Source organism: Hirundo rustica, chromosome 8 (genome assembly GCF_015227805.2).
Source record: "Hirundo rustica isolate bHirRus1 chromosome 8, bHirRus1.pri.v3, whole genome shotgun sequence".
Classification (NCBI taxonomy): domain Eukaryota; kingdom Metazoa; phylum Chordata; class Aves; order Passeriformes; family Hirundinidae; genus Hirundo; species Hirundo rustica.
Window position 1 is genome coordinate 18,316,256 of NC_053457.1, and position 24,925 is coordinate 18,341,180.

At 40.0% G+C, this 24,925-nt stretch overlaps 1 protein-coding gene across 15 annotated transcripts in view; it reads left to right on the plus strand.

Annotated features, from left to right (window-relative positions):
* WDFY4 (WDFY family member 4) overlaps positions 1-24,925 on the plus strand; it is a 131,969-nt gene that overhangs the window by 101,329 nt on the left and 5,715 nt on the right. For 14 of the 15 annotated variants that reach the window (XM_058421537.1, XM_040071402.2, XM_040071403.2 and 11 more), the window contains 11 exons: positions 3,558-3,600; positions 4,379-4,498; positions 4,979-5,096; positions 5,769-5,878; positions 10,971-11,124; positions 12,750-12,841; positions 17,343-17,555; positions 18,070-18,217; positions 18,655-18,812; positions 20,400-20,558; positions 23,095-23,274. In XM_058421537.1, coding sequence (XP_058277520.1) covers positions 3,558-3,600; positions 4,379-4,498; positions 4,979-5,096; positions 5,769-5,878; positions 10,971-11,124; positions 12,750-12,841; positions 17,343-17,555; positions 18,070-18,217; positions 18,655-18,812; positions 20,400-20,558; positions 23,095-23,274 — 1,495 coding nt within the window. Of the gene's footprint in view, positions 1-3,557; positions 3,601-4,378; positions 4,499-4,978; positions 5,097-5,768; positions 5,879-10,970; positions 11,125-12,749; positions 12,842-17,342; positions 17,556-18,069; positions 18,218-18,654; positions 18,813-20,399; positions 20,559-23,094; positions 23,275-24,925 lie in introns of those variants that run through there. The other variant, XR_005701882.2, reaches the window with a different exon arrangement.

A 24,925-nucleotide genomic window follows, 5' to 3' on the forward strand; every position in this document is an offset into this window, starting at 1 on the left:
GAGAGACTTGATTGTTTCACAAGGGAAGGCTGGTATTTCTTTTGAAGTCTTCTTTCCTCTGTTAATAGTATAATTTGGACATAAATTTTGGCTTATAATAATAACTAAAAAGGAGATTTTCCTTACAATATCTTTGGTAACTGCAAAGATTCTTAAAGAAGAGTTGGCTTAGGAGAGCCTTGGTGCAGTCTTTTAGACTATATTCTGAAGGATGGAAGAAAAAAGAAAATTAAAGCAGTTTTGTGAAATTTAAGAATCTATTAAGTTTATTGGAATTTTAGTATTAATTTTCGTGAGGGCAAAATCTTATGCATTGAGATTATCTCATCTGCAATGAATCTCCAAATGGGTTGAGATCCACCTGTATCTAGCAAATGACACACTGGCTATCACAAGGGTGAGATCATAGTCTGATGTTAATGGAAGAGGGATTAATAAATCACTTACGTATAGGGTAGCCAAAGGTGGATCATCATTAGTACACATCGTGTTTACATTCTGCCATGGATGGTGTCCTACGAATTAGAAAATTAAAATATAGATAGATCTGTAGGTACCTCTCTTGAGTTTATATAATTTCACTCCCTCTGGAACTTTAGTTATGTATATTTATAAAGCACTTCAGTTTCTTTTACAAACCAGTCTTTGATTATTTATTTATTTTTAAATGCACTTACTGCAGTTGGATAGCTGACCTTCATCTACACTGAGCTTTTGCTGCGCTGTCTAGAGAGGTGTTGGCTGGAAAAATGCTAATTGATTATCAAAGAGAAGTAATAAGCTTGAGCTGCCTGTAATGCAATTCTTGTTCAGATACCCTGAGTGAACAGAGGAGAATGGAGAATTTCACATCTCTGGGGAATTAGAGAGAGCATCCTCTGAGACCCAGAAGAATGCCTTTTACAGGGGAGAGACTACATTTAGCCTTGCTTATTTTCATGACATGGTGAACTTGTCAACCTCTTTGAGTTATGTAGTAGCTCCCAAAGTCAGCAGAAATAATTATTTTGACCCTTGTATGGTCATATTCACTGTTCAGAACTTGTGACAAGCAGAGCAAGTGTTTCACTAGGGTGTCATGGCACCCACAAGTCAACATATATATAGTTGCATAACATCCACACAAGACTGACCCAGTTTAGTCCTGGGTGAAGCATTTTATAATGCTCTCCCCTGCTTTCTAACTCAGCCAGAAATCCAAAATAAACCTGGATGGTTTTAGTGAGCGAGTATGCTCCTGTGGAAAGGGAAGAACCTAACTTGATCGCTCTGTAACAGACAGCCTAATCCAACCACACTTCAAATAATGCCAGGAATCCTGATCTTGTTACATCCATTTGAGATACCCTCTCTGAGTTCCAAATGTATCTTGGAGGCCTTACAAAGGCCACTGGGGCAAAGCTCTGTGAAATGTACATAGAGTGCGAGAAGACTTAATTTTAAAGGGTAAGTGTTCATGATACCTCTTTTGTGCTTTGGAGTTCCCACATTCATGAGCCATGTGTTGCTCAAACTGAGAGTGCAAAACAACTACTCTAGTCAATAAAATTTCTTCTGATTTACACTGTGTAAATTGTATAATCTATTCTTTTTTTGGACGAAGAGTGAAGATCTTATATTTTGTACTGGACATGAACTCTACACCTTTGTGTGTATTGGTTTCCATAAACATAGCCTATCATTATTAGGTTTCATATGTTTAGCAGGAGACCTAAGCAAAGCTTAGGAATTGTAGACCATGTGCTAGAATTCATCCTGGCTTACATGCTTATGCATTCAAAATCTTTCTCTTAGAAACACACTTTTCTCTGAAGAGAGTCCTAAGCAAGAAATAAAATGTGTAAACTGTAGTGTTTTTCTTTTATGCACATTATTAACTGGTCCAGGATTGAACAGGCAGTAAAACAATTATTCATAAGCATGAGAGATGGCTGACAAGAATTTACTACTGCAAATTCAATAAAATGGTAATGATAATAGACCATTCTGTTGTTTTATTTAGATTTTGAAGCTACTTTAAGCCTTACTTTGTGGACTTCTAGTGTGATCCAATATGAAGCATAGGAGTGAAAAATAGCAGCTAGTTATTCCGGCAGTAGTTTTATAATCTATGCTGAACTGACTTCCTTACACATCATGAACTGAAATGTCCTGACCCTGAGCTGGCACATTAGCATTTGTTTTACTCTTGCAGGAAAGAGCCTCTCTTACCACCAGTATTGTATCATGTCAGTAAGCCTGTTTACGTTGGCAGGTGAAAAGTTTCTTCAATCTGTGTACTGGTTTTGGCTGGGATAGAGTAAATTTTCCTCATTGTAGAAGAAAATTTTATTTGGATTTGTGCTGGAAGAAGTGTTGATAATTCAGGGATGTTTTAGTTGTTGCTGAGAAGTGCTTACACAGGGTTGAGGCCTTTTCTATCCTTCAAACTGTTCCACCAGGACCATGAGGAGGCTTGGGGTGCATAAAAAGCTGGGAGAGAACACAGCTAGGACAGACGATCCCCACTGGCCAAAAGCGTGTACCACAGCAAACTATACCATACTCGGCATATAAACCTGGGGAAATAGGAGGCAGGGGCATTCCAAGTGATGTTTGTTTTCGTAAGTCATGGCTACATGTCATGGAGCCATGGAGATAGCTCAATACCAGCCTGCCAACGGGAAGTAGTGAGTGAATTCCTTGTTTTGTTTTGCTTGTGTGCACATCCTATGCTTTATCTGTTAAACTATCTTACCCCACAAGTTTTCTCACTTTTCCTCCTGCAATTCCTTCATCCTATGCATGGAGAGTGCATAAGTGACTGTGTTGGGCTCATTTACCAGCTGGGGTTAAACCATGATAATCCAATTGTCACTTGTCTCAGTTTGGTCTCTAGATATTGACAAGAGCAAGTCCATTGTCTTTAAATACTGACATACATTCTGATTCAGTGCAGGTGCAGTTGAATTGCAATTTTTGTTTCCTCAGAATCTTTGACTCTTATTTTCAAGTGAATTCCCTTGCTTTTAGTTGATCTGGGTTCTTTATTTAAAGTTTTAATAACAAATTGCACTTTGAGAACAAAAAAAGTTGAAAATACATATTTATTATTTTAAAAATGTTAAAATGACAATCCACTCTTTAAGAGCTACGTTAGTTTCAAAGTGCTTTGTGCAAGAACAGTCTTTGATATGGAGACTGAGAGACTTCTGGTTGTAAGCCATCATTTTTTGAATGCTTCAGAAAAGCATGATCTTTTGAGAATAAGGCTTCAGAATAGAAGCAGAGAGGCTTAATGGTACCTGTCATTATCACTCTATAGTTGTACTATGGCATGAGACTGGGACTACAGACAGAGCAGCATGGTTTAACTCAAAACAGCACTAACCTAATCAACTACACCCTCTGATTTTGGAATTATTTGGTCAGTGGTGGAACTTCAGCCTTCCAGTGTTGGTGTTCCCTCATTTCTGAGCAATGAGAGCAGGGGGCACAGGGAGCACAGATGTTAGTGCGTTGATTTTCTCTTATTGTTCTGAAGTAGGCTGTTTCAATCAAATGTTTGTTCCACACAGGAAGCACTCAGGAGGGGAAAAGACAATGCTCCAGAAGTGGCAGGTAAGTGAAATCTTGGCTGAACATAACTAAGAAAAGAATTTCACCATGCAAATTTGCACACAGATGTGTGTTTGTAAGTATACATATGCACCCAAGGCCTAAGCTGTTCTCTCACTGCTGAAGGTGAGGTTGTTGGCAAGAGGAGCACTTTATTTACATCTGGTTATCTGCTCCTCCTGCTATGAAACATATGGTGCTACTGTCCAGCAGATTAAGTGTGATTTTGTGCACATTTTTAAATTGAGACCAAAGAGAAACACCTAGCTGAATGCCTGTTCACAGATCATCTATACATCTAAATCAATGTACAGATGTTTTGCTGAGCTGGGAGATGTGTTTACTTTTTTGTAGCTGTGATCTTGGAGACTAAGAGCAAATGAAGAAATCCATAGCTTCTTGCTTGCAGGTAGCACTTTGGGTAGTCTTTTCTGTATAGGCAGTTTTCCAGGGTTTTCCAATACCCAGATGCATGCATTTGGCTCACTTTTAAATCAAGAAAAAGTGCTTTGTTATGCAAATGAAGCATAAAATCACTGTGTGATTATAGACAAATACAAATGGCCTGTCTGAAGAAGAGACAGAATGAAGACAGGTTCTGTTGAATAGATTGTTGTATAAGAGGTATTTTGTTGATCTGAATGGCAAAGGATGATTGATTTCACTATTCCTATCATTCTTGTCCTGGTGGACCTGAGAACCACAGGCCTGTGAGGGTGCCTTTTCATGCATTTTAGGGGCAGAGTCTGGAGATTTTAATGCTTGTTTCCTTTCCCTGCAGAAGAGGGAGATCAGCAACTTTGATTACCTCATGTACCTCAACACTCTGGCTGGCCGCAGCTACAACGATTACATGCAGTATCCTGTGTTTCCATGGGTCCTCGCTGACTACCACTCTGAGGTCAGTGCTGGCTGCAGAATTCCGTACCTTCTCTGGTAGCAACTGCGCAAAGGATTCCCGTTGGTGAATTATGCCATTGAAGCAGGGGGGTCTAAACCAAGGGTTTAAAATTTGAAGTAGTTAGTTTGAACTGTACTTATTTCATATAGATCAGCTCTATCTTCAGCACGTTGAGGATTATGTTCTGTGAATGAACATCCCTTAAATACAGACTTAGTTAAGGACGTGCTGCATCAACTCAGCAGAGAGGCATGGACAAGTTTCTGTGAACACAGAGAAGGAGTTTTGGACAGAAAAGCCTCGAGAGCCATTTGCAACCTGCCAGGTCCTTTATTTGTGAAGTTCTAGAGGAAGCTAAACTTGTATGATCTTGTTGTATGAGTGAAACTTCGAACACAGCCTTACTGCTTCCCAGTGTCACTGGGATAGTTATGATGTCTAAGATCTTAAAATCTCCATCTCTGCTGGGTATCTTTTCAGACTCTAAACCTCACTAATCCTCATACATTTCGAGACCTGTCAAAGCCCATGGGAGCACAGACTGCGGAGAGGAAACACAAGTTCATCCAGCGCTTCAATGAAGTGGAAAAAAGTGAGGGTGAGAGTTTTAAGAGGCTAATAGACAACAGAGGCTTGAGTCCCTTCAGAACACACAAAAACTTTGCAGAGCTGTGGCTAAGGGAAACACCATGCCAAGGAGAGCCTCTCTCACTGCTGTACGCAAACTGACTGACAATTCGAAGAGAAATGTCTCCTGCAAGTACTGCCTTATGTGCCTTGTACTGCTGCATTCTGCTCTCTTCCCCTGGACAGGAAAAAAGCTACAGCAAAAAGCAATGTTCCCTGGAAAAGACTGTGCTGTTAGCAAAGCTGCACACATTGGTCTTCTTTGTTAGTTAAGCTACTTGTAGAAGACTGCTGCATGTGGGTTAGCTAACAGCTACCTTAAGAAAGGAAACAGAATGTTGAGGCTGTTGACCTCTTAAGACCAGGAGGTTTTTGGCACTACTAGAGAAAGAGATGGTCTGGAAAGTTAAAGGCTTTTTTCTTCAGAAAATGAAATGTTGAAGGCAAAAAATGAACATAGCTCAGTAGTAACTGTGCACATTCAATGCACATATTCAGTGCAAGGTGTGCTGTAGCTCACATGTCCTTGAACACATCTGCTGAAAGTACCTGTTCCCCATTTAGCTGTACTGTGGTAACTGGATGCTATGGGCTTGAAATGGTGGTATTTTGTACTGGAATGTTATTTGTGTGCAATTTCCAGGAGACCTGTCAGCCCAGTGCCATTACTGTACTCACTATTCATCAGCAATTATAGTGGCATCTTACCTGGTCCGAATGGAGCCATTTACGCAGACCTTCTGTTCTCTGCAGGTAAGAGGGCAGGATAACTTCCCTCCTCCCCCTTGTTATGAACCATGTAGTGCTTTACTGTGGCTGTGTAATGAAGGGGCATTAGTTTTTCTGACATTTGATGTGCTCTGTATGTGGACTTGGGACAACATTTATGCCATGAATGTTGAATTCAGTAAAAACCTCTTAAAGGGACTCTGACCAATGTGAGGGAGAAGGATTATTTAGCTTTGTGAGAGCTGAGGCATGTAAACAAATAGATAATATTTTATTGACTGACTTTGGGGCGGATAAGTCTTGGTACGATATTCTTAAGGATGGCAGGTTTTCTAAGCCCAAGTACAATCATGGGGCTACTGGCAAGGACTTGGAGCTTGCTGTGGTTGCATAAAGAGCCTTCCTCGGCCAGGTGAGGACATATAGGTTCTGGTAGGTGTGAAATGATAGGGATCATGGGATAAAAGTCCTGAAGAAGTGCGTTGAGACTACATCCAATGCTCCAGAAGGAATATTTTGTGTAATCTTGTTCTGAACTTGTTACTGTTTATACAGAGCCAAGCTGACTTCCACCATGGAATTGAATTTATGGAAATTGAATGTTGTGTGTACCTTTCCCATCTGCCCAGCACAAAGGGGCACCAAATTTCCTGATTGCCCGTTTCAGCAGGCATTTGGTAATGCTCAAGCAAATACACTTGGGCTGTAGCAGAGAGTTGTTACCCTCTTTTCTGTAATGTGGTGTGTTATAACAGGGTCTACCAGGAGGACCAATCCTCCAAGGTGTCTTTTTCAAGGAGTATCTTGCTGAAATCTACCTATCCTTGTGGAGAAATACAGGAAGATAACTTGGCCAGAGTATTTCACACTTGGAGAGTGCTGTATGCATAGTGAGGGATGGCCATGTTTCCTGCAGCTTTTCAAGTGCTTTGCTGTTGTGATTTGGTTGTTTTTTCAGTGAAGTAATACAAATAAAGTGCTGTGTTAATTAAGTAATAAGCCCTATGATATCGGCTGTTACCAGCAGTAGCTGATGGGTTAGTGAACCACCTGAGGCAATGGTTGCCATCACATTCTGTGAGCCATATGTTAGCTGCAGTCATGAATGACTGTGGAGCAGTTATTTCTTGTTGTAAACAACAAAGGCTGCTAGATTTCCCTGGCACACTTTTCATACATAATGAGTTCACAGTCTGAGTGAATGCTTTGTGGCTGTGTTTGTGTGAGTAGCAGGTAACCAGCAGTTATGTGAGGATAGTTATCTTCAAAGGCTACTGAGATCTGAAACACACAAAAATTTTTCTGGGTGTGGATCCACTAAAAGAAACTGTTGAACTTCTGTTCTTATTCTTTTGCTTTTATGTTGGTGCATGTTCAGCTGAGCTCATTGTTGTCATTTCCCCTAGATGACTGGTCCTGTAGTAGCTTAGGAATTGCCATCTGTGAGATGCTGTTAGGAAAACAGCAGATCTGAGAACTGTATGATCAAGTCATTGTCAGGTTGCAAAAAGAGAAATCCCACACTTAAGCTTTTGTCAGGGTGCTGCTGCCTTTGGGAGCTGTGAAAGCTTCTCAGCATCTTAAAAAGTGAAAAAGGTACATTTACGTCTGCAAATGGACAGTCTGAATACATGACAAGGACAGGCAACACTTGGGTGCACTCTCTTAGAAAAATTGATGTTGGCATAACATCTGGTCTCTCAAGTCAAATAGTTGATTTGCACCTGACCACAGAAGGCGGCATGAGGAAGCATTGCCGTCAGTAATGGGACAGTACAGGAGAAACCTTATTTCACTTTGTTTTAAGCGTATTGAAATCTGACTCTGGATAAAAGTTTGTATGTGCTGTGCATATTGTACTGGAATGGAGGGAAAATTGGCTTATCAAACAGGTATTGGCTGGTACCTTCCACTTTACCTTAGTCAAGTACCTCCTGGGACTCTTCAAGAATTGGTCTTAGCACCACAAAAGAGCAGTAAAGATTTCAATGTTTAGTATCTTTATTGGAAAGGCATTCTAGGACTATCTGCCCTCAATATTGAGATTTGCTTCTGATCAACTCAGCTTTTTTATCTCCTTTTATTCTTATTCCACTCTTGCATATCAGCTATCAGGTTGATTTTTCAGACATTTCCCTCTCAAAAGTACTTATAGAGAGCAGGGTGTTTACTCTTCATTTAGCGACTCTTGAGCAGTCATTTAAGCACTACAAGCAGGTAACAACTTCTCAGCATCTCTGAGCATGTTGTAGATCTTTGCACTTTCATAAGCAACTCCTAAAAACATTGAGGTCTTTGGGTCTAGAGCACCACCAAGGTGATGCTTAGTGTTACAAATTTGTGAAGCTCTTTCTCTCTAGAGATCATTCTGCCTACTTGCTTTGTACATACGCTGCTGGACTGTAGTTTTAAAAAGCATATTTTCCAGTATTTTTGATGAAAGTAAGGCCTCCACTGAAAGGAAAGAAAACAGAGACCTACTGTGTCTAGCTGTAGAAAAGTCATAAGAGTTTGTTGTCTTGCAATCTAAAAGCATAAAGCAATTCTTGATTCTCTTTTTCCCTTTCAGTGCAGTTTTTGCATTTGTAGAGAGAGAAAACTCATTAATTCTGATATAAATATATGCAAATAAATTTATTAATATAGGAAATGGGAAAATCAGTTATTGCTTCCTTTATAAATAATACAGGCTTAAGTTTTAAAGATATTACTTTTCCCTAAAATGAATTAGACAGCCAGGGAAAAAATCACATTTTTTCATGGTGGTAATATCTTTAACCAGATTTGTTGCGCTAACAGCATTTCCTATGTATATATTATTTTTATTTAATACAGGTAATCTTTTTATTACAAATCATATTGTTTCTCAGGAGATTACCACCAGCTCTCATAAAAGCTGCAAAAAAAGATGAAAAAGCATCAATCACCACCAGACACAGCACACTGTGTGCAGATTAAATATACAAAGCCCTTTAATATGCTTCAATGAGATACTTGTTAGCTGTTGATTTATTTATAGTCCTCCTTCTACTCTGTTTTAATTTCAATTTGAATTTGACTCCAAGGGTCCCTGCCTAATAATGATCAAGAGCAAGATGACCTTGTGCATCAGATTAACTCCAAATAGGTTTGCTCATGTGATTAGCCGCTTTTTCACTCTGTCCCTTGAATGGGTGTGGAAGGCTTCACAACTGTCACTGGGATAAGGAAGAAGGACAAGGAGCTAGAGATGGGGCTGGACCAGAAGCCTGAGCAGAATTCACCTTAGGAGAAAGAGGAGTGGGATCTTTTCATGTGGAATATATGTTAAGTTTTGTTGTGAGTGTATCTCAAAAGACAAGCAAGGAATGGGGCTTCAGCACTTGGGGTTTATTGACTACTGCCTTCTGATAACTTATCCATGAAGGTATTTTCTCCCTAAGAAAAGATATGGCAGAAATTACTTCTTGACTTGCACTTGCCAGACTCAGCAGAGCAGATCTAAAGGAGCTGCAGCCTAAATGAGCAAGTACTCAGGGGGAGCCAACAGGGCAGTGGTTCTTAGCATCAGCAACCCGCGTGGGAACTGCTGCTGGGGTTCATCTGATCCATGGGAGTGGCATCCCTCCTCACAGCATGAGTGCTTAAATGTTGTTTGCTTGTGTAATAGATTGCAAGTCAAAACTTCAGCTGGTTATTACTGTGCAGAGGTACATCCTCCTCATCCGGCACATGCAACAGTCTACAGGCAGAGAATAAACTATCTGAAGGTTTTGTTTTCCCAACAGTTTGGCCACAGACGGAACCTCATCTGCATCTTATATCTTTAACTGACTGACTCTAGCACCTCAGTTGTGTTTTAGTGTCTTCATTATACAATCCCACTGGTTTATTCTTTTTGCCCAGGGAAGCAGCTTTGAAGAGTGAATGGTTGAGGGTGAGCAATCATTCCTATGTGTTCACTGTACTGCAGAATGATTTAAAGGTATTCATTCTATCTCTGATAATCTCTCTTGAGCCCTGGCAGTGGGCTGTAGACTTACGTCCCATGACATATAATCTAATTAACCCCAATGAGAAATATCTATATTAGCCTGGGAGCACTGAAGCCAGCACCTGAACTAGGTATTGAGAAACAATTCAGTTCTGTCACTTTAATACCGTCAAAAAGTCAGCTTTCCTCTAAAACAGTTTGATGTTTCTGACAAACTCATTCACGTCATCTCCAAAAACTGATTTTTATTTGGTTATTTCCATTATTATAGAAATTTTATGCTACATTAAATTCTTCATTACACCATGTAGGATTCCATATGTAAAGGTAAACTTGGATTTTCACAAATGCATACAGTATCTGAAATCCCATTAGGAAATTCTGTAGGAAAAAATGGTTTCATTGGAAAGCATATATCCTTCATTCAGTAAGTGACTTTTATTTTAATTTCTCCTTGAGGCCTTAGTTCAGAATGATGTCCTGGGATATTAAGGCCACTTTTGTCTAGTGTTTGACTCTCATTAATCTAAATTTGTTCAAATATTCTCAAGATGTAAGGTAGTTTTTTTATCTCCTTCATTACTTACCAGTTCAGCTCGAGTTCTGGAAATTAATTTTTCTCTTCTCTTTGTGCTGTGCCTCCTTCCATACAGAGTGACCAGTCCCTGCACATTCCTGTGCACTGGGCCTTTCCTGTTTTCCTGGATCTAATTAATGTTACTTTAGTGGCAAACTCCCCTTCTCTAAGGATTTTTTTCACAGGAGAATTGCACATAAGATTGTTCACAACTGTTTGGGTCACAGGTGAAGTGGTCAATTGCTTGCAGATCACTCTGGGATGAAATAAATTAATTGATTTCAGAAGCATTAAAAATGGGCATGGGGATATTCTCAAGCTGCCCATGATGGCTCCTGCTTGCCTCTGCTATTGCAGGCTGTGCTAAAGCTCCAAGCTTTATGGCCTCTCAACATACTTTTCTACAAGTCAGGACTAAGATAGCTCCTAACTAGACCACAGTTTATGGAGCTGGGACAGTTCTTGAGATCAATCACGTGATAAGGGGCATGGCAAAATTGGCTAAGATGCTTTTAATGTAACAGAATACTCATGCTGAACTCTTTTTGTCTGTCTCCACTGCGCAGGGTGGGAGTTTTGATGTTGCAGACCGGATGTTTCACAGTGTCAAGAGCACATGGGAATCAGCTTCAAGGGACAACATGAGTGATGTCAGGGAGCTCACCCCTGAATTCTTTTACTTGCCAGAGTTCCTAACCAATGCAAATCACTTTGAACTTGGTAAGTTCTAGAAGGGACATAAGTGTTCCTTCCAGCATCCTACTGAAAGGAAAGATCCAGATCTATGTTGAGAGTTGGTCTCTGGACTATGTGGATGAGTCCTTCTAACAATGAGATGAATTTTTATTCAAATTACACTACAAGCTTCTGAAAACTGAATTATGTCAGAAGAACAAAGTTTCCAGCCCAGGAAGAAGCAAGTAGTTCCTATTAATTTCTGGGCAAAAGAATTACACATTTTGTTACACAAAAGCGGAGATTTATATAATCAATCTAGTTGATTGCTTTTGAAAGTTTGGCCTGTATTATCATATCTGTGTAACTATTGGAAGTGCATTATTCTTTTGGAAATATATGTCAATTGTTAAATGGTGTTGGTGAAAGGTGATTTTGTTTTTGTTGTTTTGTTTTGGTTTTTTTTTTTTTTTTAATCTGCATATCACAAGGTGATTAGTTTCCAAATGTCCTTACTCTCATCTTCAAAGGTTCTGCACAACTCACATGAACTTGGTATATTTTCCTTGTCCTCAAGCAGCATCACAATCCCCTCTGAATGTACACAGTCTCTAGACCTTCTGCATTCATGATGAAGGCTCGGAGAGAATCCAGAAAAAACACTATTCAGAAATAGGCATGGCAGCTCTGATGCACTTCACTTTACAGGACTTTCACACCATTTGCAATGCAGAGCTGCTTTCTTGAATAAACACTGGGTGGTTAAAAATTAAGGCAGAGGAAAAATACCTGAAGAATTATCCCGAATTTGTGACAGCAAAGGAAACTTAACCCATTGAAATCTAGCTATAATTGTATTTGAGCTATCAGTGAAACAAGACATGCTAAAAGATAGTAATGTTTATGTTTATATATTTATATGTAAGAATAAGGGGAAAAAATCTGTTAGAAGTTTGTTAAAAGATAAGAAGGAATTAGGGTAGTTTCCTCCTGAGAGGAGGCCAAGAAACAAAGCCTGGCTAAAATCAAGATACAGAGACTGACCTGAGTGGAATTGAGTGGGGGACCCAAAGGGTACCAGAATCTTGCCAGTAGAGAGCAAATATACAGGAAGATTTTAAAACAGACAAAGCCAAGAACCCAATCTGTTCGCCGCTAAATTGTAGGGAAACTTGTGATCCCAGACCTGAACCTCAATTTAGATTTGAATTCATCCAGTTGCACAACACTGCTCTGAATTAAGAACACATGCTCACCTTCTGAAAGGAATCAGGTTGCAAAGGACTTGAGAACAAAATCCCTCTCAGTGGCTGCTTTGATAGGAATATTTGGCAGTTAGGCCTGCAGGATTATGTATAAAAAGAAAGTTGTGCAAACACATTTGTCTTGTCTGTGTTTGCGTTCTGTACTAAAATGGTTTGTGCTGAGGACATGCATATTTTTACTGCATTAGTGACAATTACTAGCACATATTTTCACTGCTTTATTGCTGGGTCAGAAATCCCAGAACACTGGTTCTTCAGTCTTCTATGGCACTAAATTTGATGCATGTGAAACTGCATGTGGGAAAATCACCTCAATTTCCTTTGACTTCAGTGTTTTAATAAAGTTGTTCCTGTTTTCAATGTGTCTGATTCTTGTTTTGGATTCTCCCTTTATAATTCCTGCAGGCTGCATGCAGGATGGAACAGTGCTGGGAGATGTGCAGCTTCCTCCTTGGGCAGATGGGGACCCCCATAAATTCATTTTCCTGCACAGACAGGTCAGTAAATATAAAGGCTTGTGACAAAATTCTACCTGGGTCCCACAGAAAATGAAGGTCTGAAGGCCAGAGTCACCAATGAAAATGTTGGACCCAAATGCATCTTGTCTTTGTGAAGTTTGTGTTGGTTCTGAGCTTTGCATGTCTGTTTCTCTGCCTAATAATTCACCTTGAATCAAGGCAAACTTTCCAGACCAGATGTGGATTACACATAGGTTTGTGGCATGAACATATCTCAGCCCACAAGTATAAAAGAACATAATATAATGCACAGGAATTTATATACATACCATTCCATGTTATTGCTAACATTCTGGGTGTTTATTTAAATTATTTATTTCTATCTCTGAGTCATGCCAGAACTATTTTTTTTTTTTTTTGGGGGGGGGTGGGGGGAGGATTGGGATGGGGGAAACCTAATGTAATTCTCTGTCTTTAATGGAGTCAGCCTTGGCTGTTTGAAAGCAAATAGCTCTAAGGTCCTGAGACTTACTGCAATTAGTGCTACCTATTAATAGTTAGAAAGTCTTCCATGTGATGTCATCTGCTACATAAAAGTGAATGCAAGTGCAATTCTGTATGAGGATTGTTGCATTGAACTCAGACTTTGCAGCATAATATCTTGGTGCAGTTCGCTCTAGTGTTCCTGCATTACCCCATCAGATTTCTACGGGTGAGCTGCATGTGTGAATGCACACAGACTGTTGCTGTGTACAGCTGTGATGAATATGTGCTAACATTGGTGGGGCTAAACAAACAGCCCATCATTTTCAAGGCATTACATTATCCTGGTTTGTTGTGTTGTTTCAGTTTTTGCCTCAGTGGGTTCTTCTCACCTCTGCTCTGCAGGTCCTGTGCTTGAGATTTCAACTTTCTCTCTCAATAATCACTTTGCAGGTGATTATAGCCAAACCTGTTGGTACAACCATCTTTTCTATTTTGGTATCTCCAAATAAGCCTCTCCTCAGCTGACCTCTCCAAATGCTGGCTTAAATCCTCAGACCTCTTTACTACCCTAACTTCTTCTTTTGAATAAAACCAGGGTCATACTCTTATTTTGTAAATACTTTTCTTCACTGCTCTCTGAACCATTAACAGCAACCACAATGCTCCCACTAAGTTACCATTACTTTCATAGAATCATAAAATGTTTTTGTTGGAAGGGACCTCAAAGATCTCCCAGTTCCAACCCCTCTGCCATGGGCAAGGACACCTCTCACTAGACCAGGCTGCTCAAAGCCCTATCCAACCCAACCTTGAATATTTTCAGGAACGGGGTATCCACAGTTTTCTCTGGACAACATGTGCTAAATTCTAAGCACCCACACAGTGAGCAGTCACTTCCTAATATTGATGTAAATCTACCCTCTTTGTTTAAAACCATTCCCCTTTTTCCTGTCACTACATTCCCTTGTAAAAATTCCTCTCTGGCTTTCTTGTAGGCTTCCCCTTAGGTACTGGAAGGTTCCTAATGCCGCAAAATCTTTGGTTTGTGAATGACTGAGTATGAAAGAGAGCCAGTTCAACTCTGGTTTCATTCACACACGCTCAGGTTACTGAGCATGTGTGAGTGAGCATGGATATGATCTGAGCCTGTGCTTGCCTACTTTTTTTCCTGCAGTACTCTTCCCTTTCTTTATTTTTTGGTGGTTTTTTTATGACTGTTGCTTATATAGTGTGACTGTTGATTATATAGTAAAATATTTCATCTTTTCATTTATGAGATTAAGAGGCTCTCTTTAGTTTCTATTTTGAATTTATGACCCGAACACTTCACTTAAAATTTGTCAGAATAATACTGATAAAAAAATATTTAAAGGAAGTTTCATTCTTGCTGCTTTATCTATTTTGAAATGCATAACTCTTATGAAAAACCTACTAAAAATTTTGTCTTTGATCATTTTGAAAATGCAGTCATCTACCAGAGTTTTTTTGCCAAACAACTGAAAGGGAAATTAAAAGCCATGTTCAGAATGCTTAACTTCCTGTGCATACACAATAATAGGTATTACTGAGACAGACATCTCTGAAGTGGTGTAGAGACTGACTTAGAGGCTCAGAACTCTCTCCACATTGAAAGGTGACGGAAGGGAAAAGAGGTGTCCATAACCTCATGATGATAACAGTTACTAGGAGGAAGGGATCCTCATCTAAGTTTTGTGTAGACTGTAAACCTGCTGCTGGAAGCACTGTCCTTGCTAAAAAGAAGAGTTGAGGCCAGTGAATGCCCTATCTCCTACCTACTGCAAATTAGTTTTGGCCATTGAGGTCAAATATGCAACAGTTCCCTCATATTCCTTAGTGGCTCCATGAAAGGCATGGAGGTTTTGGGGCTGTCTGGTTCCTTTTACTGCCCTGTCTTGTGGTTTTCCAAGGTGCTCAATCTCTATTTTCCAGTTCCCCAAATATGGGAAAGGAAACACTGTCCTTTGCTACCAGCTGTGCTGCAGGCAAAAAAACCATGTATGACTGAAAGATGATGCAATTTTACACCGATGCTTTTTAAAGAAAAACATAGGGAGACATCCTGTCTATCCTGTTGTGGGTTGCTTGGAGTGTAAACTGCTGAGCTCCTTACTGCCTGCGTGATGGGGAACACTTGGATACAATGGAGAAATCTGCTTTTACCTTGAGCTTTAGAGTTTGGAAATGAAACTACAGTCATCCCTGCACAGCATGGATTTGCTGTCACTGTAGAATGATCACAGAATGTGTGAACTAGGTATGTTTGAATGAAATGGAAGAAAAGCTGCACTCCAGTTGTGTGCTCCAGATGCTGGTAGCATTCAGCCTGGGGGAGCAGTCTGGATTTAGTTGGAAGTAAAACCCCCAGAGCGCATTTTATGTGGATACTGGGTGCTCTCTACCATTTGTCTACAGAACTGCTTCCACTGGGCTGCACTTCTTAATAACATTGGCACAGCTGATAAATTAATTTAAAGCTCAAATAGGAACAGCTTAGCAAATGAAAGATCATGTTTATAGACCTGTGTTCTTAATAATTTGCCAGACCTGATCAGATTTCCTGTACAGTCAGTGCAATATTGTCTCTTCAACCATAGCTGCTACTAGATACCACACAGGGGAGTGCAAGAAATCTTAATTAACCTGCTTGGGAGACTTTGACTAACCCTGAAGTGAAGAATCAGAGATCTTGAATTCTGAAACATGAGAGTTTCTATCTCCTCTGAAATCATCCACAAGGCTGGAGACACTAATTACTGGGGTTTTTGCCATTTTTAGGAGGCTTCACAGTGAGCTTGGTGCATAAAACAGATTGAAGTTTACACTATTCTGAGGTTTGACTATTGCTTTCAACATTATGAGAGCAAGAAAGAATTGTTCTTGACATAAAACTCTGAACAGCTTCCTGTTTCATGCTTAATAAGTTAGGAATCTAGTCCACTAAATAAATGTACTTACTTCCTCTCTAAACCACAAGTTCTCCCTCTCTGGCTGGGCTTGCCATAGTGCTCAGCGAAATACTGAGAGACTGCACAGTTACAGCTCTGTTAGTTGCTTTGTTTTGCTTTGGCAGGAATGCCAGTCAAAATTTACAGTTTGTAATTCATGGACTAACTGCTTTTATTAATAAGAATGAGTTCTGAGTCTGTTCAGGGACAGATTGTACGCTGTGCTTGTTCTGTGAGCTGCCCTGTGATCATTATAGCTGTGGGCAGGGTCATTTACACCAGCTGCACTGGGCAACAGTCTGCTCTGTGAAATGAGCCATTGTTCTGGATCCCATTAGTTTGTTTATTTCTGCTGTGCTCTGGGTGGGCTGGTCTGTTTGGAAGACCTTTCACTGAACATCAGGGATTACTCAGTCAAATGATTCGGAGATAGGAAAGTGCTTTTAATAAAGCTTGACACTGCTGCTTGAGTCATTGGGCAAGGCAGTTGTGAATGCACAAAAATTTGGTGATGCAGGTGACGGCAGGAGCAGTAGTGTTTAGTGAAGCCTCACAGGTAAATCTAGCTAAACTGGTGGTGGGCACAGGTTCAGCTTAAACTTGTGTCCTCTGCTTAAGAACTTGCTGTCTAAGTCTTCCAAGCCAAAGTTTTCCTCTGTGATTGCACTGAGCTTTCTATGGAACCCACATTTAGGTGGATATATTACCTTGTAGCATCTCTTCCAGTCTTCTCCAGTAGTAATTGTTCATTCTGGTCCTATTAATCCTTGTGCCAGTCACTGTGTGTGCAAAGATCTGTGGAATGCTTTCATTTGGCTTTATGGAACCTACCTGTGTTGCTGAGGGTATTGCTCCTGGTATCCATTAAGTCAAACATGTGGCATTCTGTCCTTCTGTTTCCTGTGGGGGTCCAATTTAGTCTCTCTTAGTGTTTTATGAGGATGTGCTGAGAATGGTGGTACTGGAGGAACTGAAAGTGTGATGATTTACTTGCAGAGAATTTGTCTCCAGCAAGGCAAATTAGAAAGAAGTAATGCATTTGTAATGGGTACGCTCTGGCGAATTTGGTAATTTTTCTTTCATTTCAGGCACTGGAAAGTGACTATGTCAGTGCACACCTTCATTGTTGGATAGACCTTATTTTTGGCCACAAGCAGCATGGCTCAGCTGCAGTGGAGGCAGTTAACACCTATCACCCTTACTTCTATGGAGACAAGATGGACCTCAACAACATTAAAGATCCTCTGATTAAGAGCACTATTCTGGGATTTATCAGCAACTTTGGACAGATACCAAAGCAGGTATGACTTTATCATGAGAGCAGAGAACATAATCTATCTTGATCTTACAGCATTTTGACTGGAAACCAGTAATAGTAACTTAAATCAGAAACATCTTCTGATTTAAATCTGCTGAAAGATGAGCTATAGGCTTTTCCAGATTGTGTACTACACCAGTATGCACCCCCACTTTCTAACCATGCTGCTCCTGTTGTATGCTGTACAGCTGCAGCATCAACTCTGGGTTCTGCTCCTTCAAGTAGTCACACAAGTAATCACTAGTTTGGGTATAGTCAGCTAAAACTCAGCTCAAAGTCTCACCTCTGCTTTTCTTTCTTGTCCAGAATTGCTGGGATTAGCTTTCTGTCTCTCTGAGGGAGGGATGTAATCTAGTGAAAATGTAGTGTGTGTAAATTTTATTTTAATTAAGAGGTATGGTGGTCCTGGAGTCTATGATTAAGGATTTAAACAGGTGTTTCTCCTGCATGGTCTTGCAAACAGAGATTAATTTTTCAATAACATTTCTTTGTTCTAGCTCTTCACGAAACCACATCCATCTAGGAATGCTCAAGGGAAAATTTCAGCAGGAAGAGAGACTGGGCTGTTCCTTCACTCAAGTGGAATTCTTCCTCCATTTGTGAGCAGTCTGCAAAACCTGAAGCTCTCACCAATTACCATAAAAGGTGCTGCAGAGGCTGTGTTCCATTTTCTGAGCTAACAAGTACACAATTCTTGGATAGGATGAATCTGGATTTTCAAGATCACAATAGTAGTCATGCAGTTTTGTACAAGTTGGTTCAATCAAGATCCCTTCTGCCAATTGTGATCTTTGTATCTTTGTTTTAGGAGTGGGCACTAAAAACTTCTTCAAACTTCTATTGTAGAGTTTGAAACTTTTTTTTTTTTAATAAGACGTCACCCTCTCCGCATGGATTTATGTGGTCCACTGGAGAGGAGCATTTCCACTATTGTGTGTGAAATCCCAGTTTTAGAGTGGAGTTCTGTCTGTGGGGCTGGCCACAGCACTGAGCCCAGATGTGAGACTTGCCAGCCTCCCAAGGGAAGGGTTAACGTAAGTGCTCTAAACCCAACAGAATTAAGTATTTCTCTGTCTTGCCAGACTATCCCAAGGGAGCTATTGGGCACATTGTTCATACAGAGAAAGGCATTCTGGCCGTTGAAAAAAATAAAATTTTGATTCCTCCTCTTTGGAGCAAGACATTCTGCTGGGGATTTGAGGACTTCACCTGCTGCTTTGGCAACTATGGATCTGAGAAGGTAAATAAGAAAAACTCTTAAGAATTCAAGAAATTAATTATATGTTGTGATCTTTGGATGATTTGGGCACCCATTTCACAGGCTGTTGGTGAGCTGATTTTAGAGGATGCTGTACAGGACTTTCTCACAGTCAAGCTTCTTGAGGAATCTCAAGTTGGATATTGAAGATAATGTAAAATGGTTTTACACTGCTCAAAAACATGGCATTTGCCTCTAAATTATCTCAAGTTTTCCATCCAGTGATTGTGTTGCCCGTAGGTCATAAGGACAACACAAGGTCTCCTGGTCACTGATTGGAAATTTCATTGTGCAGAAATTTCTGCTGGAATTAAGACAGAACCATCTGTCAATTCCCCTCTGGCTCCAGCATAGCCCAGTGCATTCATTCAAAATAATGAAGTTAATACTCTTACTTCTTCGCTGTTAAAAATAAATGATCTATATCATCACACTGCTTGTTAGGGCACTTGACAGATCTAGTTTCTTCCTCTGCCATAAACACACTGATTTTCTGGATGTATTTGGGACAATGTTATGCAAAGAATTGTGAGTTAGCTCAGGTACCAGAATAGCATAACATGTAATTCAGCAAGATACTGACTTGGATATTTCTGCAAGTGGCATTCATTATGTTTTTACAGACATACCCAAAGTCAATGGAAATGAAAAAGCCATGAGATATATTTTAATTTCTGCTTCCTGTCTAATAAAATCAGTGCTTAGCAGTTCATAGTGTTGCTGCAGGCATCAATTATTCAGTTTGTCACTTCAAAACTCGGTGTGATGCTGAACATACTGAGTGTGATTACACAGTCATTATGAATAATAGTTGGGAGTCCAACTTGAGTTTTCTCTGGGTCAACAGTGCCAGTGGACATGAGCTTGTAAGAAATTTTAGTCCTTGTTGTAAGTAGGTAAAGGTTAGTTCTGTCTGTGGTAGGGGTTTTTAGCTCTGCCATCCAACTCCACCAGAATCATTGGCACCAGAATATTGTCCCAGTTGTGTGGGGGACAGCTAATGCAGAATGCGTAGGAAGATGCTTGTGCTGTAATTGTAGCAGTGTGTAATAGACCTGACACTGCTTTAGGCTGATTTGGGTGCTGCTAACAGACCATAGAATGGAATTTAGTACTTTGTCTTTTGGCTTTTCAATCCAAATAAGGGAAGGTTGCAGGGCCTGGCAGTAACTCTGTTAGCAGTGGCCATCACAAGCTGAGACTTCTTTTTAATCGACATGGAATGTTTGCCTTGGTACAATATGGTGGCAGAATGGGCTTTCCTGAAGTTGTGTAGAAAGTGTGGCTCAAGAGGAATCAGGACTCAGATCTCCTAAGACATAAGATACTGAGCTGTGCTCAGCATTCCTGTTTGGCCCCTAGAAGATGGCACAGCTGCATGCAGCCACAGCCTGTGCATGTCCGTATGTACACATCTGTGCTCACACAGAGACTGGTTATCATGAGCTTTTCTTTCTTAGATTTAAAAATATGGAGGGTCAGTTTTGAAAATTGCATCTGTCATTTGGCAATAGTAAATACATGGTATCACCAGACGAGCAGTTGACTTATAGATGATTTCTTGTACAGAATGTGACTACATTTGAGTGCATGGCAGACTGGGGAAAGTGCCTTTGTGCAGTGTGTCCTTCAGCAACTACCATAATCACATCAGGAACAAGCTCAGTTGTGTGTGTCTGGGAATTCTCCCTGGTCAAGGACAAAGTGAAATGTCTAAACCTGAGACAGGTAAGTACTGTGGCTCTTCTGCTATGGAAACTTAATGAAACCCAGAAGATAAGGTTTTTTATCTCTCAGATGATTGTCAGAAGAAGCACCTTTGTTGAATAAGAAAGCAGGAAAAAAAACAGTAATAAGCACTATCATGTGACAGCCTGTATCAGGGCAGGAGCTGATAATATGGCTTATACCAACAGCTCATAGCTATGAGTGCCACTTGATGGATTTTTTCATTTTAGCAGCATTTTCAAAGTTCAGCATGGTAAGAGTAATAGTGAAGATAAGGTATATTCTCCTCTCTTGAAGTGCAGCCCTTGGGTTATTTTCAAAACCAAGTATCACCTGGAGATGCTTATAATTTGTTCTGGGCTGCTACAGCGATGGACAGGATCTCTAAAACATCCTGCAAACTTAACTGGTGGAGATGAAGGCTCAGCCAGGCAAAGTTCTTGATTATTTTTTCTCAACCTCAGTTCAAAACATAAAAGGCTTGTCTGTCACTCTGGGAGGGAGGGATGCATCCAATAAGAATGCTACAGTTTTTGTTCTCATTATCCACAGCCCTTTAGTTGTTGATTTAGGACTCATCTGCAGTCATCAACCACCTGCTTCCATGCTATTTCATTTACAAAACTGAATTCTCATGCAGGATTTGTGTGGTTCAGCTATGCCGAGTTCTCAGCTTTACAAGTAAAATTAGAGTACACTACTATCATTTCTGGAAGGTAACATGGGGCCCTTCACCCCTAAAGAAATTAAGAGACTCATGATTAAAAAACTCTGTTACTTTTATGCAAACAGTTCATTGATCACCAAGGTCTCCAAGCTTTAGAAGCTTCTTCTGTTCGTTTGTTCTGGAGGGGTATTCAGATGATATTTCTGTGCTCTTCATACCTTGAGCCAAAACATATTTTATTTGTCATTAAATGAATTGAAAACTTAATTTTTTGCTGGGATGCCATGGAAGTATTTAGATCTTCATTTATCATAAATTTCTATTGGAATTTGTGTTGAAATTGGTGGGGGAAACTGTTTTAGAGCAGCCTCTCTTTTGAGGTTTATGATGATTATGCTGTAGAAGACAGAAATATGAGACAAGATCTGATGACCTTTTAATCCAGCTGGTTATTATTCCAAAGAAGGACATGAACATAGAAATGGAAGAACTAGCAGTAGAGAAAAGCATAAGCAATAATTTCATCTAAACTATACCAGATGGGGGGTCAGTCTGAGTTTCAGACAACCAAAGAGGCTCTCTTTTATCTGCATTATAATGGCTTTCTCTTTAAAAATCTAAAATCAGCTTTGCTGATGTGTTCCACTGTGATTAATTTGGTATTACCCAAAATCTACAAAGTGGTATGAGATCATGCAATGACAAATTCTATATTTTTTCCTTTACTTTGCTAACGGAGGCTTTTTTTTCTTTAATGACTGCCTGAACTGGATGTAAACTTGAACTATGGTTCTAAATGTCTTCCAGTGAATTACTTTCTGCTTTCACGTAATTCACTGTTTCATGGTGGCTGCTTTTTCTGCTGAACAAAAAAAAAAAATTCCTGAGAGAGTGAGCTTTGCTTAAGCGCAACTTATGTGCTATAAAGTGGATGCTATTCACTTACCAGCTGTCTCACGGGACTGACAAATTCTGGTTTGGAATGTAGTAAAGTACAGAAACTATATTTCTGCAGAAAAAGTAGCTTTTGCTCTCTAGTGGGATCTGCTTCCACAGTTTTGTAGAACACTAAAGATTGAGCCTAATTGCCTCAGTATTGATCCATGCAATTCACTAGCAGAAGGATCTGTGCAATCCAGTCGCCAGAATTTCTGGGCCAAATGAAACACTTGAGCAAGGTGGGCTCTCTGCCTCACAGACCTCTCAGGAAGGTGTGGAGCCTATCTGTAAAGTGTCTGTGTTCTTAAGTCTCAGCCACTTAAGTTGGGTTGTCACATTTGGTTGAAGTTTTCATGGACTAAATATTTCTGCAGTGAAGCTGGCCTTCTTTTTTTGTCTTTTGATATTTGTTAAAATACCTTGGAGATAGGCCTCACAATCTTTAAGCAAATATGCTGCAGGATATTTCCCATTAGGGAAAAATCCCATTATGGAAAAAGCCTTTGCAGAGTGATAATGAAAAGATGTAGGGAGCCAAAATCAAGACATTTTTTCATGAATATGCACTGAGACTGCTGGGTTGAAGCTGATACTGTAACTGTGTGCAGGTCTATCCCTGTCTTCCACAATCAACTCGTATTTTAAGTGTTTTGCTGCCAAGTAGGATCTTCATGGGTTAAAATAAAACAGAAAAAATATTTTAGTGTAATTTGGGCAAGTCACATAATCTCTTGAACCCTCAGCTTTCCTTAACTATGACTCAAGGACAAGGATACTTCTTTGTAATATCCTTTCCCCCTCATTCCCTCTTCAGTTCTCACAAGAATAACTAGATTGCTCGCTCTTACTAAGCAAATGAGGTAGGACCGTGGTTCCCTAATAAATCACCCACCATCTGCTGTGGTTTGTTGGTTGGTTTTTCCCCACCAGGCTCTGTATGGACACACTCAGGCAGTGACCTGCCTTGCTGCATCTGTAACTTACAGCATCTTTGTGAGTGGATCCGATGACAGAACCTGCATCATCTGGGACCTGAACCGGCTGACGTTCATAAACCAGCTTCCTGCCCACGAGGAAAGCCTCAGTTCTGTTGCCATCAACAATTCAACAGTAAGATCTTCATTTATCATCTTTCTTCTGATGCATCCATGAACATTTCATGATAATGTAATGGGTGCTTTTCCCAACATAAAAACATCCTGAGAGTCTGATACATTGATTTTTTTTCTTTCTATAGAGATTGCTAATAGTGTTCTTAATGATGAGAAGCAAGCACTAAAAGCAACATCTTAGACTGAGTAGCTAAGTAGAAGCATCTGTGGATAGATAGATAGCAGGATTAAACAACTTTTAGTTTATGGAGCATGAAGTATTACCCTAGTAATTTGGCTCACCCATAACCTTGTTGCCCCTGTTTCATTAATTTCTCCTGACATTCATGCAGCAGAGCCACATCTGAGCTGCACATTTATGCAACTGAGACGTGTTAGACTGCAGTCTGCCAGCTCAGCTGACAGCTGCCTTACACCTTTGCAGTGATAATGTTGGCTTTTTCCTTTCCTTGCTACTCCCAGGTGTGGGGAGAGCTCCTCATAGCAGTGGGTACAAATCTGTTGAAGTCTGTGCCTGGCCAGAATTGCATGCCTATTGATAGGAAAATATTGTGTATTGGATTGTACTGTAAACACTGTGGATGAGAATTTTTTTTTTCTCCCAACCTTTTACCTCCCAAAAATATTGCTTTCATATTTGTTTTTTCTCTCTCTGCTAATATACTAGGACAGGGTTTCAGTTGCAGACAATTCAAGGTTGACTCCAGCCCTGGATATTGTACAAAAGCAAAACTGAGTTCATAGCAGTAAGAAACCAGGCAGATCTCAACTCAGTCTGTGCCAAAACAGTAATCTCATATCAGAGCTTTATTAACCATGTAGTCTGATGGCTAGCAATTTGAGGGTGGGAATTATGTTGTCTGTTCCATGCCAGCTCAGCCCTCAGTCCTAGCAGTCCTGGTTAGTGTAAAGTGGCCAGTTAAGAATATCTTGGTGGTCCCTTATGAAGTGAGCTGAAGCAGTGCCAAGCATTTAGGAAAGAGGGGGTGGGCTGGCACAGAGCTGCTAGAGATCCCAAGGGAACAGAGTTCTCTCTCTTCTGTAGCAGCCAGTGCAGCAGCCTTTTCAGTCAGTACCTGCTCTTCTGGAACTGTCCAAAAATGAGACAGTCTGTGAACAGTCTGGTGACTGATCCAAATGACTGATCTCCACTTTACTGGAGAGCAAATGGTTAAGCTGTTTGGATAATAGTATATAAGAAAATTCATTTAATAGAGGAAAAACCTCTAGAAAAGTATGACGGAAGCTTTAAGGAAAAAAATTTAAAGGCCCGTATCTTGTGGATGAAAAAAATCTTTTCGATGTTAGCAAAACAGAACACTTAATTCTGAAATGTAATTTTTGTTTAATTCTTTTCTATATATTTATGTAAAGCCATGTGAAAATAGGAACAAAGTGTTTCCATTGTGCTACAGCATTTTGAGTGACACAAAATTGCATGATTGGTAGCAAGGGTTTTTTCCTGAAAAATTCAGAACGGTTCAAAGCAAAGTTTTGAAGGGAAAAAAAAAATAATCAGTGAAATAAGAACCTTATACAGCTCTTCATTATGCAATTTTTGGAGTTGCTTGAGCATCTAGAAGTTCTATCTGTAGATCCAAACCTCATGGTATCTATGTAGCATAGACACAAAATAAGAAATTAAAAGT